We start from the raw sequence: 13,759 nt of genomic DNA on the forward strand, positions 1-13,759 counted from the left end.
GGAAATCACTCATAGCATGGCATGGAGACCATGGTGCCCATCTCCCACTGACAAGTTGACATGTTTGCTGCCTAAATGCTAGATACTGCCAAATGTCATCCATGATCTAGAAAATCCATGGCAACAGCACAAAGTACCAATGGACGACCATTAAAATATCTTTGACCTTAATCTGTTGCCATAACAACCCGACTCCACCCCATCCTGATAACTCTGCACATCCTCGCAGCTGGTCTTCTCGGGTCAACTGGCCCACATGGTGAATTAGACACATAGGACAGGCTACAAGTCATTGAAGTAAGCTACAGGTATGAGCTATGTTTTTTCTGTCAATAAGTCTGAGTAGCCCAGTAGCCTACTATGAACTGTCTTGTTCTCCAATGCTTTGTTTTTGCTTTGCGATCAAATTTAGATTAACGGATCATTTGAACGAATCACAAAATGGCAGATGTCAAATTAATGTAATTTTATGTACTGGATAAAGTTATGTAAAATATAGTTGTTTCAGATAGTTTGTGGGCCATTTCTCGTGATATTGACAAGGACAAACTAGTTCACTCAGATTGTCAGGACAGTGTCGCGCTTCCACCTTGTGGTCAAAATTAGGCATTGCGTCCAAACTCCTAAGATAGTCTAAACCTATCGACTATCCGTTTTTTCCCACGATCCTTGCTCTTTGTGCAATGAGCTACACAACTTATATAAAAATATTAAATCTTCCTGAAACTTATATGCCCATTTTAGACAAAAAAGTCAGTTAATTATCAATAAGCTACTCGACTGTCAGCAACAACAAACAGGGCCTAATAACCTGCCCCATACGTTAACATTCAACTTTATCCCTGGGCACCACTAGGCTCCTATCCAAAACATTCTTAAAATTTCGATGAATAATTCACTTTATCGCATTGGTAATAACACATCTGAGCTAGTCAAGTCGAAGAACGAAGTTTTTTTTTTTTTTTTACATCTTCTGTGCAGTTCTTCTAGAATCTAAAAGTTCCCAGTTCAATACGTCACTACCCCGATCTATCAGTAGATGTCGCTGTAAGAATATTTACCAGCATCACATGCTTGTGTGAAAGTGCTACAGATATCAGGTCGACGTCTCCAAGAAGTTAATTTCAGATTTAACCGATTCTCAGACTTATAATACATTTTTGAAGCAATTGAAAAATATGCTTACATTTCATTAGTAATGAAAAAGCTTCTCCCAGTAGTCTATGTATGGAGGCCAATTAAAGCATATTGCTAAAGGATGTGTCTCATGTCACTTTAATTGAACTTACCTCACAATATAAATGTTTCTTGATAACAAAAACAGATGATGTAGCTCAAAAGTAAATCAACAAACCAAACCCTTTAAAGTGCTCCATATCACATGAAAGTGCAGTAAATTGAGTAATTATGTAATATTTTCTTGCCATTATAATATGTGGCTTTTATGCAATACATGCTATTCAAGAAATTAGGGCTCAAGAAGTTTGATGAAAATAAGTTTGAAATGTCAATATATTCAAAACAGTTCATTGAAACATCTGAAAACTCTGATAGTTTTAATAACAGTCAAGTATAGATCAAGTGCAAACGATTTCATCAGCTTTACAGGGCCATACCTCACATTCACTTGTATTGGATATATCAGTGGAAGACGAAGCAGTCAGGTCAGAGCGGTCAAGCTTGAAATGCTCCAAAGAAACATGCAGTGTGTACAGTTTAGCATACGGTAGTAGTAGTCATCCTTATTTCAATCCGTTGGAGGTTATAATCCAGGGAGAAGTGGCAAGAGCCATATTTTTTTATATTTTTTACAATTTATATATTGTTTTTCTTGTGTGTAGTACTTATTATGTTTTGTATGTTTATTGTCAGCACCAATATGCCAAAACAAATTCCTGGTAGGTGTAAACTTACTTGACAATAAAAACAATTCTGATTCTGATTCTGAACAGTGCAGGAAAGCTTTGGCGACAGGAACCAGTGGCCAACTGAAGTCAGCAATTATGCTGCAGAAGTAATCCAAATTAAATGAGCTCATAGCCACAAAACAGATGGTTGAAACTTTGGCAGTAGTGTTTCTAGTGTTGGTTAATTTGTGTGCTTTGATATATGAAATGAAGACAAATGTTTCTCAAATGCCCAATGTAACAACAAAATGGTGCCAACCAAAAACTGGCCATGTATAAAACAGGGTGATTAGAAATGTATATAAAAACCGAGCAATGTTCTTTATAATTAAAAAAATAATAAAAAATGACATCCATGTCATATAAAGGCATACCATCATGAAAGATAAACATTGATATAAACTGTTTGAAAATGCTGGAATGTCTTTACAAATAAACATGCAAAAAAAAAAAACATTTCTATGGACGAACATGTAGACAGTGCAAACGTGTGAAAACAAAGTTTGATTTCGATGAGGAGTAGCCGGTCTCACAGACTTGCACTTGGCAGGGGTGACTTGGAGAGCCCTGTATTCCAGCGTCTCCCAGCTTCACATGCAGGTGTCTTTGGACCCCTTAAAGAATACATACATCGTGTTGCTTGAGTAATAGTTCAAGAAGAAAAGAAAAAAAATCCATTCTCTTTCAAATTGTAATTTTGCAGCTGTGATTTTTTTCCACGTATCAAAATCAGTCCATGACTTAGAGGGAAGTGCATCACTTTCCACTTCTCTCTCTGCGCTCCATCGCTCTCCCAGCCAGTGACAGTGCGGGGGTCTTCAACGGACTTCCCATTTGGGTCATAATGTGCTGTAGGCTCTTGGCGTACTGCGAGAACCAGTCCCTCTCGAAGGCTGCCTTCATCTGATCCAAAATGGAGGGCTTGTCGTCCAGATGCTCTCCAGTGGGCTTGATCACAAGGCCAGTTCCTGCGTTGAAGGTGAACTGGCTTCCCACCCAGTCTAGGTTTCCTTATGATGAGGAAAGAGGGCATGTTTTTCACTTACAGTTGAAATATTCCACCAGTGTACAACTTGTCCTGGTAAATGGAAACTTTCAGCAAAGATCAAGTTAGCATTCACAAACAGGCGCTGCCACACACACACACACACACACACACACACACACACACACACACACACACACACACACACACACACACACACACACACACACACACACACACACACACACACACACACACACACATGCAGGTATGGCACGTACCTATGTATAATGCATTGTCAGTCACCATGTACTTGTTGTTGTTAAGTCCCTTGTCGTCTCTGTGTAGCCCTTCATTAGTACTGAAAAATTTCTTTTAGACACGACAAGTGGACAACAGGAGAACAGTCTAGTGAGAATAATTCTTATACAGCAGGAAAAAAAACAGGACTTCATAACTTCATGAAGGCAGTAATAGGGATAACTATCTAACTAATCCTAATCCTATCTTTATGATACCTGTATGGCTTACTGATCACTGAACTAATGTGGCTCATGAATAGGAAACTAAAACTTAACTCAGAAGACATGATGGTAGGATTAAAGTTAGATAGATAGATAGATAGATAGATGGATACTTTATTAATCCTGAGGGAAATTTAGGTCATCCAGTAGCTTATACACATATACATATATATATATATATATATATATATATATATATATATATATATATATATATATATACATTACAGTAGGATAGCACAACATATAGCATAGCATAGCATTGCGTAGCATAGTGTAGTGGAGTATAGTGTAGCATGTAAGGTAAGGTAGTATAATATAGTACAGTTATGGGGCACATTTATCATGAATCCACGTAACACCATGATGCCTTTTGTCCACGCTAAACACAAATGTGTTAGCATTGCGTTCACCGGGACGAAAGAAATTGGCCCTGGCATTTCTGACCCAGACAGCCCACCATAACTGGTCGGACACCACCCAGCAGTACACCATCCTCGCGGTCCCCTTATATATGCATACTAACTGTAATATTCCCCCAAACGACTACAAAGCTGAGTAATAAGTGCCGTGGACAATGAGTGTACAGTGGACACAGCAAGTGGACCAGTGTACTCAACTCACTCTTGACTGACTCCTAGGTGATCAGAAGTGACCGTGGAGAACAAAAATCTCCATACTCAAGTAGAAGTACAAGTAATCAAAGAAAACACTCCGCTAGAAGTCAATGTAAAATTTCTAATTATTTACACAAGTATGCCAGTATGTAGGTGCATACTAAATGGCCAGCAGCACCAAACAGTTTGAACTGTAGGTGAAGAGTCTAATCCACACCATAGTTACCACCATATCTGGTTGAAAATAAACATAGGGCAACTTTGTTGCCTGTTGTTAGAAATTCAAATATTTATTTTATATATAGACGTAAGCAGGCACACATTTGATCACAGTTGAGTTACGGGCATCTTTTGTGTTTTTCGTGAACAAAAGGCATTAAATAGTTTCATAATAAATGTTGTAAAATGTCATGTACAATCATCATCAAGCTGCCTTGTCTGGCCACTCATTTCACCAAACATTCACCACTTCCAGGCTGCAGTCCATCTGCTGGATACACAGCGAGCTCAGCGACGACACAAAGTTAATCGTGTACGGGTGCGTCTTCTCCCAGAAACTTAGCAACAGGCGCACGGTGACCCGTCTCAGCACCAGCGCCTCTCTGAGGGCCTCGTCTATCTCTGACCAGTACCTGAGGGAGAAATAGGCCATCACTGAACCTTTACCACAATCCCATGGGAAATCAGGACTGTCTCCACCAAGGCTATGCTACAGAACTGTAGAGATGTGCACCATCATTTGCAGGCCATTGACAGAAGGTGAAGACAGTGTGTTGCGTAAGTGCCTGAAGAGGTGGCCGTTGGCCAATAATGACTACCATCCATACAGGATTCCTGTGGGAATTTGCCACCATCCTAAATTAGAACAAACCTGTCAAACTACAGGGCTGTGGAACAATATTTCTGACAATTGCCTGAAGGAAGAGAGGAGAAGGAAGAACTGAATGAAGGAAGGAAGGAGGGGAGGAAGACATGGCTGGTTGGCCATAGTCAATTTGGAGCCCTGCATGATAGCACACTGAGTCACACTGTGGGACTCAATGTGCTATTACCCTTAATACATTGCTATACAAATTGAAAAGTGCTAAATTTAACTCGAAGTATGTACGTCTGGGTGAATTGGTGGCTCAGGTTGATACTGAACTAATGGCTGGATGTCCTGAGAAGCAACCTAGCAACCATAGAAATGAAATGTTTAACTTTGTTAATTTGCTATTACATTGCAATATTACACAGTGTACGTTTAGTTTGACTTTGTTCCTTGTCATTATTTCTTTTTGTATTTTTCTTTCACACTCTGACATTGTCCCACTGTTCCTACATTTGAACCTTTAACTTCTTGATGGGAATGAAAGCAGCAGTCAGATAAATACATAAAGTATAAATTCAAAGAAGACATTAGCTTCTCGGGATATCACATCCCTGGTCTACTCAGTGCCATTGTTTTATTACTTTTTTTATCTTATTTCTTTGACCGTCCCACACACTGACCTCTCCCCAATGATCAAACATGGGAAGAACTGATATCTTAATTGGAATGACAGCATAATTAAAATGAATAGATACAAATCACAGAAAGCATTAGCGTCACGGGTTAGCATCTCAATGTGGCTATCCCTGGTTAGCATCTCAATGTGGCTATCCCTGGTTAGCATCTCAATGTGGCTATCCCTGGTTAGCCTCTCTATGTGGCTTTCCCTGGTTCTCTTAGCTCCATTCTTTGGTGGATTAGGACGAAGAGAGTGTCTATGGCTGGGCGGTCTGACCTTGTAACGTGTAGCCCCCGAGAGGTCCTGTTCACCAAGGGCAGGTAGTCCGTGACAGAGACGTAAATGAAGCTCTTGGCCTCCTGAATCACCCGTTCTATGGCCTCGATATCTTTGGTGCGATCCTTAGGGCAGAACAAGTCTGGGGAGGTCTGTTGAGATGAACACACTAATAAAAAAATGTGGCTGTGTTTGTGTGTGTGTGTGAGTGTTTGTGTCCATCTGAGCGAGTGTGCATGTGTGTGTCTGAGTGTTTGTGTCCATCTGATCGAGTGTACATGTGTGTATGTGTGCGTGTGTGTGTATGTGTGTGTGTGTGTGTGTGATTCCACACAGGCATGTATACACATCTTTTCTGATCATCAATCTGTCTGATCAGTGTCCTGGGAGGACGGCAGTTCAGTCCCTTAACAAAGACAACTACGCTCCTCCGTCACCCCCGATTTCCCCTCGCCTCCTTTTACACAAAACTAAGATGGATTTCCCGTTTTCGAACCTTCACGCCTCACTCTCACTCCCCTCAATAACGCAGAGAAGGGTGAGACCAGACCAGACAGCTGGGAAGGAGAGGGGAGGGGAGGAAATTAAGAGATGCACGTCCCGATGCATTCATCAACGTCAGCTGGCAACTTTATCATAAGTCCCCGTAATGTTTACCACCAGCGTGCGCCATTACTGCGCCATTTCATTCCCACAGGGTGATGAATGTCTTTGCCACCCCTGATAAACAGCTTGCCGCTGGGAGGACGGTGAGATTCATGGGAGCCAAATTAGGCCGCCGTGCTCCAATCTGACATGTTTTTTGCTTAATTTTTAAATAAAATAAAGTAAACAGGGTTCCACTTTGCTGTGAGATGACGATGAACTCGGACAAATAGAAGGGAATGGTTCATGGTCCTTAAAGGGGTTTTGTGAAAATAACTTCCAAACTACTGCTTCATCTTCACAGTATAATCTTGTTTACAGTATGTATCTAATTAATGAGTTTCCTGTGTATTGTGTGTAATGTGTGTGTGTGTTATGTAAATGTGCCCTCTGACAATAACACATTATGAAGGAAGAAGGACAGAGTAAAAGACTTTGACTCTTTGATCAATTAGCAGGTGCAAACTTGGCACCAACACTCAAAATGATAATTATGTATTTCAATATGAGCTACATTAACCTGCCTTTTCCATTTTTTTTTATTAATCTCTCATAAGCTTGGATATTTCTTTTGTTCTTAAAACAAATTTTTCACCTGTGCCTGTCTGCCTGTGTGTGTTTGTGAGTGTGTGTGTGTGTGTGTGTGTGTGTGTGTGTGTGTTAAAAAGAGAACAGCAGACTCACAGACATGTACACGTTATAGTCTGTATTGTTCAAAAGAAACCTGTGCGTATGTTCGTGTGTGTGTGTGTGTGTGTGTGTGTGTGTGTGTGTGTGTGTTTGTGTGTGTGTGTGTGTGTGTGTGTGTGTGTTAGTGTGTGTGTGTCTGTGTATGTGTGTGTGTGTGTGTGTGACTGCATGCATATTGTATGTGTGATAAAAAGAGAGCAGCCGACTCACAGACATGTAGACATTGGCGTCAGTGTTGTTGAGGTGAATCAAGAGGGGCTCGTCCCTGCTGTAGAGGGCCGTCACCCGCTTGGACCAAATGGAGGGGATGTAGTCTTTGTATTGCAGCTGCCAGTAGAACGAGAAGATCCTGTGCAGGTCCAGGGCCAGGCAGCTGCAGTTATACAGGAGCACTCCTAGCTCTTTCATCTGTGCAGGGGAGAACACACACACACACACACACACACACACACACACACACATGAACGTACGCACAGGTTTCACCACGCATGCACGAGCTCCCAGAAACAACTTCAGAAACACCAAAAAGTGACGGGGGAAAAAAATACTTTCAGAATGATGCACTGCTTGGGAAAGGGGCTTTGATATACATGTCAGTGCCACAGGCCAAAGGAACCCTAGCAAAGAACTTTTTTCACTTTTTTGTGTTTCTGAAGTTGTTTCTCAAGCTATGTCATTCTGGGAGCTCGTGCTTGCGTGGTGAGACAGCCATATGGTATAGTGACAGTGTTGTCGGCGTGGAAACACATTTTGTACCATGGAAAAGAATTGTGGCTGTCTTTTATTCTGTGCTCTATTCTATTCTATTCAGTGCTCTTCTTTTCTTTTTTTTTTCTTCTCTCTTTTTTCATTTTCTGTTCTTGTCTTTCCTATTCTTGTCTCTAAACGTACACGGTGGTGCAGAAAAAAAGATGGATTGTCTGGATACCTTGGCTAGGGACCTCCAATCCATGCTGCCACTCCCGATGTATATGTGCTTTCGATCCACCACCCAGAAAGATGAGTGCAGGTGCCCTTTGGTCAAGGCTGTCATGTTCACATAGCGAACCTCAGCATCTACAGAGAGAGAGAGAGAGAGAGAGAGAGAGAGAGAGAGAGAGAGGGAGAGAAACAGAGAGAGATACAGAGAGAGAGAGAGAGGAAAATACAGAGAGAGAAAGAGAGAGATACAGAGAGAGAGAGAGAGAGAGAGAGAAAGAGAGAGAGATACAGATAGAGAGAGAGATAACGAGTGGTGAGAAGAATAGGGAATTAATAAGAGAGGCGGATCATGAGAAAAAAAAAGTAAGGGGCAGTGAAAGACAGTGTGTGAGAGAGAAAGAGAGAGAGAGAGAGAATGAGAGTGAGAAAATTAACGCTGAGGGGTTGACTTGCTCTTAGGTTTGCAACCTTGGAAACCAATCTGGTTGATATCAACAGTATTGCACATGCATGACGTCTGACCTTGCCTGAGACCTTGCTGGGAGTGAGCGAGGGATAATAATGAAAAAACTCTGGACAAAACAAATCAGGCGGGCCTGCCGAGTATGAGCAACAGATCACTGTTCCCTTGAAATCGAGGGATTGCGCGAATCGATGAATAGTAAATTGCTGTGTTACGTCCCTATCCCCTCTGAAGGGATACACACACCCCCCCCCCCCAACTCTAAGAAATGCAAGTAAACTCAATCACCCTCAACATCGAAGCATTACATGCCCCCCCCACCTACCCACCCACCCACCAAAACCACACACCCATACTCACGGCGCCATGACAGATGTGACCTTACCGTGAGCAGAGAGGGCTGTCAGCTCAGCAGAGTCCGTCAGACTGCTGGTGACCTTCAGCTTCACCCCGCGCGACTTCAGACCGAGCAGCCTTTCAAAGAGACGCTGGCCCTGAGAACAACAACAACAACAACAACAACAACAATAACAAAAACAGTAACAACAAAAAATAGCACCAGTTGTGACAGTCAACAAGCCGCTCACACACACACTGACACACACACACACACAGACACACACACACACACACACACACACACACACACACACACACACACACACACACACACACACACACACACACACACTCAGACACACACACACACACAGTAATGCCACTTCAAAAATGGAGGGAGAGACCTTTCATGGGGACCAGGGGGCCCTAGGTGGATGAGGAAGGGGCCTTTGAACAAAAAAATGGGTCCTTCAGGGCAAAAGACAGATGCCAATGCATTAAGTACCATCCCCCCCTCCTGCATGCCCATATTCAGTGTCATTACTGTTCATGATTGTGGTCAATGTGCCCCAACCTAAAGGGATGTCAGTACCTCATGTTATGTTCCCAGGCATATCCGTCAACAAGTATGTATCGGATTTTACAGTTACAAAACAAGACCAAGAACTTACAGATACAAAACAAGACCAAGAACTTACACTTACAAAAACAAGACCAAGAATTGTTGACTCTCGGTTGAAAATAAAATGTGGTGCACAGACATCAACATCAGTGTACTTGCTCTGTGCCTGCTTTAGGGATTTAAGGACTTGTGTATGAGACGATGGCAGTCATTTACAACGTCGACTCATCGCGAATGTAGTCTTCCTTTTAACCGAGGTACAATCGGTTGAACGCTCTGAAGTAGGTTATTTTGTCTGACTGAACAATACAGTAACGCTGGCTCTTGTTCACTTAAGGACACGTTCCCCTCATTGAGACAATGGCTGGTCTGAATGAAGTTGCGTTCGGCGGATGAAAGGGCCTTACACATTATGAATGCAAATGAGATTTAAATTTTTCACTGGAACTGTCTGTGCCACAGAGAGAGAGAGAAAGAGAGTGATAGAGAGAGAGAGAGTCTGAGTGATGGTCTAGCCATTTTTTCCTGCTTTTCTATTGTAGGTGGACTCAGTCAATCTTCAATAGTAACCATTCTACGATATTACTAAAGAGTTCTTCAGCAAATGGATAATAAGTTAGCAGCGTAAACAATGTTTTGCAAGCCCAAACAAAAAAGCTCAAAAGAGGAATTAAAAGAGAGAAGAGGATGAGCTCGCGTTGATCTGGTCTTATTTAGGGAGTAGCATGGGTGCAAGAAAGACTCAGGGGACAAGCAAACGTATGTATTTGGACAGCCGCTGGTTTGCAGGATGGGAGTTGCACGGTGAGCCTCTCCATATTGACAGCTATTAGATTCCATCAAACTGAACCAGAAAGTTCCAGTCTGTGACCTCTTGTCATGGAGTGTCAGAGGTTCACCTGGACCAGGAATACTGGAGTTATACCTGCCCCCACATGACCAGATGGAAAAGCAACAAACCAGAACTTTAGGTTCAAACCAGAACTTTTAAGTTCCAGACTGTGAACGTGTGTCACGTCACAGCAGAGTTACGTCTTGACTCCACAAGACTACATGGAGCACACCTGAACCGGAATTTTAAGTTCCAGAACTTGTGTGGTTGAGGTTCCGTACCTCATTGCCTGAGAAGTGTCCGGCCTGCTGCTCTCTGGAGGTCAGGTCCCAGCGGGGGGAGACGATCTCCACCGAGCGCTTGGCCATGTCCAGTAGCCCATGGAGACCCACAGACAGCCCCAGCGTACCCTCGCCTGCAGGGGAGAGGTCCAGCTCTTCTGGAATGTTCTCCACCAGGACTATGCTGTGGAGATGCATTCAAAAAAATAAAAGAAACTGAATAATCAAACAGGACACAACCCCTCAGCCAGAGTGAGATGTCAGACGTGACTTCTACAGTAACGGTAAAATGAGGACTGACCCTCAGCCTGACATTTCACTGACACTGGAAAGAGAATCTGAGCAGCACCCTAGAGGCTTCTGGTCTTGTCAAGAGGAATCTTTGTATTTCTACCCTTTTAGAACCTCTAAACCCGCCATAGTGTCTCGAGTGTTCAGTGATTTTCACACTCTCTTTGTGTTGAAAAAGGTGCCAACTAAGACCTTCGGTGTACCAACAGCAGAACTCTTTGTAAGTCATGAGGCAGAATTAAGTGATAATGAAATCAATTATTTAGGGGAAGACATTTGACAGACTTTCTTGAGTCTCGATGTGGTGGATGGTGGTGGCAGGTGGCAGGGTGATGTCACCATTACCTCTTACCGACATTTAAAGTTGCAGTTCTCCTCTGTGATGCCATCCTCGTCCTCCCCCCACACGTCCACCGAGGAGAAGATGAGCGCCACCAGCACCGCGAAGCAGCACAGCAGACTGAAGAGCGCAATGCATTTCTGCTGGGACTGAGAGAGAGAGAGAGAGTGTGAGAAAGAGGTACGGAAAGAGAGAGAGTGTGAGAAAGAGGTATGGAGAGAGAGAGAGAGAAAGAGGTACGGAGAGAGAGAGAGAGAGAGAGAGAGAAAGAGGTATGGAGAGAGAGAGAGAGAGAAAGAGGTACGGAGAGAGAGAGAGAGAGAGAGAGAAAGGTATGGAGAGAGAGAGAGTGTGAGAAAGAGGTATGGAGAAAGAGAGAGAAAGAAGTAGAGTGAGAAAGAGGTATGGAGAGAGAGAGAGAAAGAGGTATGGAGAGAGAGATTGAGAAAGAGGTATGGAGAGAGAGAGAGAAAAAGAAGTATGCAGAGAGAGAGTGTGTGGGTGTATGATCAAGAAAGCATCTGATTAACCAGAGAGAAAAAAGTTATCCTATTTTTCCCCCTAAGGACACTTAATTGAGCAACCAGAGTGCAAATTATTCAAAGACATTGGGGGAAGGAGGGGGGGGGGGGGGGGGCAACTTTTTGGTCAGAGTGTACACAGAACCAAGACAGTACAATGCAGTACAAGTACGTTCAGTATGTTCTGACCCCCCAGACTGTTACTTTTTCCTTCTTTGGAAGGGCCAAAATCTTTAATGGGGGGTCAACCCCCCCTGTAATTCACACCATGGGAGCATATGTGAAATCTCAAATGGAGTCTATTAGAGAACTCTTACAGTGTAGTTACGTGACCGATGATTAGACTCCAGATCTTGCTCTGAATACAACAGGCATAGGATTACATTTCCTTTCATTAGAAGTCAGTTTCAGACCAAGAGACAGTGAGTAACAGCCTCTGGTGTCATTAACTGTATGGAGCAACTCTGTTAAAGCTTCGCTTCTCCAGCCACTGCGCCGTTTCTTTGCTGCGTGTAAACTTTTTTTTTACGAGCTGTGACAAGATGGAGACAGAATAGTCCGGAGCCGCAGAGTCAAATTTGATTCACAACAAACTCCATTACGGAGCCGAGCTGCAGTCTCCTGGAGTAAGTGCCTTCCGTGCGCTCGGTTGCCTCGTTTGAATGCACTGAAGCTGAAACAATGTTTTTTTTTTTTTTTTTAAAGCCGGTTTATTTGGCCGCTGTGTACGCGATTTCCGCTTGGGCCGTCTTATCTTCCCATACGGCATCTCACGCCAATGAATCTACAAGCTCGGGTTTGCAATGTCGATACAACCGTCGGTTAGAATGCCGAGAGCTCGTGTCTCTGAGGTGCTCCGTCTGGAGGAGAATCTTTGATTTCCTTTCGATTAGAAGTGCGACACTGGCTTCCTGGGTTCTGCTTACTCCGGCACTTCAGCTAAACTTGCAGCTCTGCCACATTTGCTCCCTTTCCCTGCACATCTGGTGACCTCTGTCGCCGTTGTCTCCAGGCATCCGTCAAAGAGCCTGTCGGCGAGAGCGAACATCTAACTCCCCCTGACTCAAATGCTAAGTGCTTCGTTTTTTGACTGGTCCCTTGAGGATCCTGAGGGGTGAGAGTTAGGGTAGAGGGGAGTGTGTGTGTGGTGTGTGTTGTAGATCTGTGTTTATCTGTGTGTATGTGTGTGTGTGTGTGTGTTTGTGTGTGTAATTACACAAAGCCCAACCTTGCCATTTTTATTCCAAAATAGATTTTATTGTATATATCTATTATTCATAGCCGGTTCCTACCAGGAGTAAAAATAAAGCTTGTTTGCCTTATCTGTGATGGAGGGTAAACAAAACTGCACCCATGCTCACTGTCCTTAACATACACCCCTATGACAAATGTAAAACAATTACTTCAGGAATGTATTGTCAATGCATTGAGCTGATTGCCCGTGACACCCAACAGAGAGGGGGAGCGAGACAGAGGGAATGGAGAATGGAGAATGGGAGAGGGGATGTGGAAAAGAGGAAAAAATATATATGGATAGAGTGCAAGGGAGAAGGCAGAAGGCACACGTGCGTTGCAGAGGGAGAGAGGGAGGGAAAGAGAGGGAGGGAAGAGAGAGAGGGAGGGAAAGAGAGAGAGGGAGGGAAGAGAGAGAGGGAGGGAAGAGAGGGAGGGAGGGAGAGAGAGAGGGAGGGAAAGAGAGGGAGGGAAGAGAGAGAGAGGGAGGGAAGAGAGAGAGGGAGGGAAGAGAGAGAGCGAGAGGAAGAGAGAAAGGGAAGGAGAGAGAGGAAGGGAAGGAGAGAGAGGGAGGGAAAGAGAGGGAGGTGATGGGGAGTGGAGTGCTACTCTCTGCTCCCCTCCTTCGGGGGTGAGGGGACTCTCACATTCTCATCATGTTTTTAGCAGGTGGGCGCCCCGCTAGGTCTCCATCCACACGCCTGCACTCACTCCATCTAAAGCAACACCTCGCCCTGGCCAAGGCCACAGTCAGGCACTAGTGCCCATCCAGTCTGTGTGTG

General features: G+C 43.6%; 1 protein-coding gene across 1 annotated transcript in view; it reads right to left on the reverse strand.

The window, feature by feature from the left end:
- Nucleotides 1-1,537: 1,537 nt before the first annotated feature.
- pld5 (phospholipase D family, member 5) overlaps nt 1,538-13,759 on the reverse strand; it is a 14,114-nt gene continuing 1,892 nt past the window's right edge. Inside the window, exons 2-10 of the mRNA XM_031562600.2 lie at nt 11,236-11,372; nt 10,593-10,776; nt 8,904-9,012; nt 8,063-8,190; nt 7,345-7,542; nt 5,800-5,951; nt 4,500-4,665; nt 3,174-3,264; nt 1,538-2,917 (exon numbers count right to left, since the gene is read on the reverse strand). Coding sequence (XP_031418460.1) covers nt 2,664-2,917; nt 3,174-3,264; nt 4,500-4,665; nt 5,800-5,951; nt 7,345-7,542; nt 8,063-8,190; nt 8,904-9,012; nt 10,593-10,776; nt 11,236-11,372 — 1,419 coding nt within the window. The 3' untranslated portion in view covers nt 1,538-2,663. The remainder of the gene's footprint in view (nt 2,918-3,173; nt 3,265-4,499; nt 4,666-5,799; nt 5,952-7,344; nt 7,543-8,062; nt 8,191-8,903; nt 9,013-10,592; nt 10,777-11,235; nt 11,373-13,759) is intronic.

Source organism: Clupea harengus, chromosome 24 (assembly GCF_900700415.2).
Source record: "Clupea harengus chromosome 24, Ch_v2.0.2, whole genome shotgun sequence".
Taxonomy (NCBI): Eukaryota; Metazoa; Chordata; class Actinopteri; order Clupeiformes; family Clupeidae; genus Clupea; species Clupea harengus.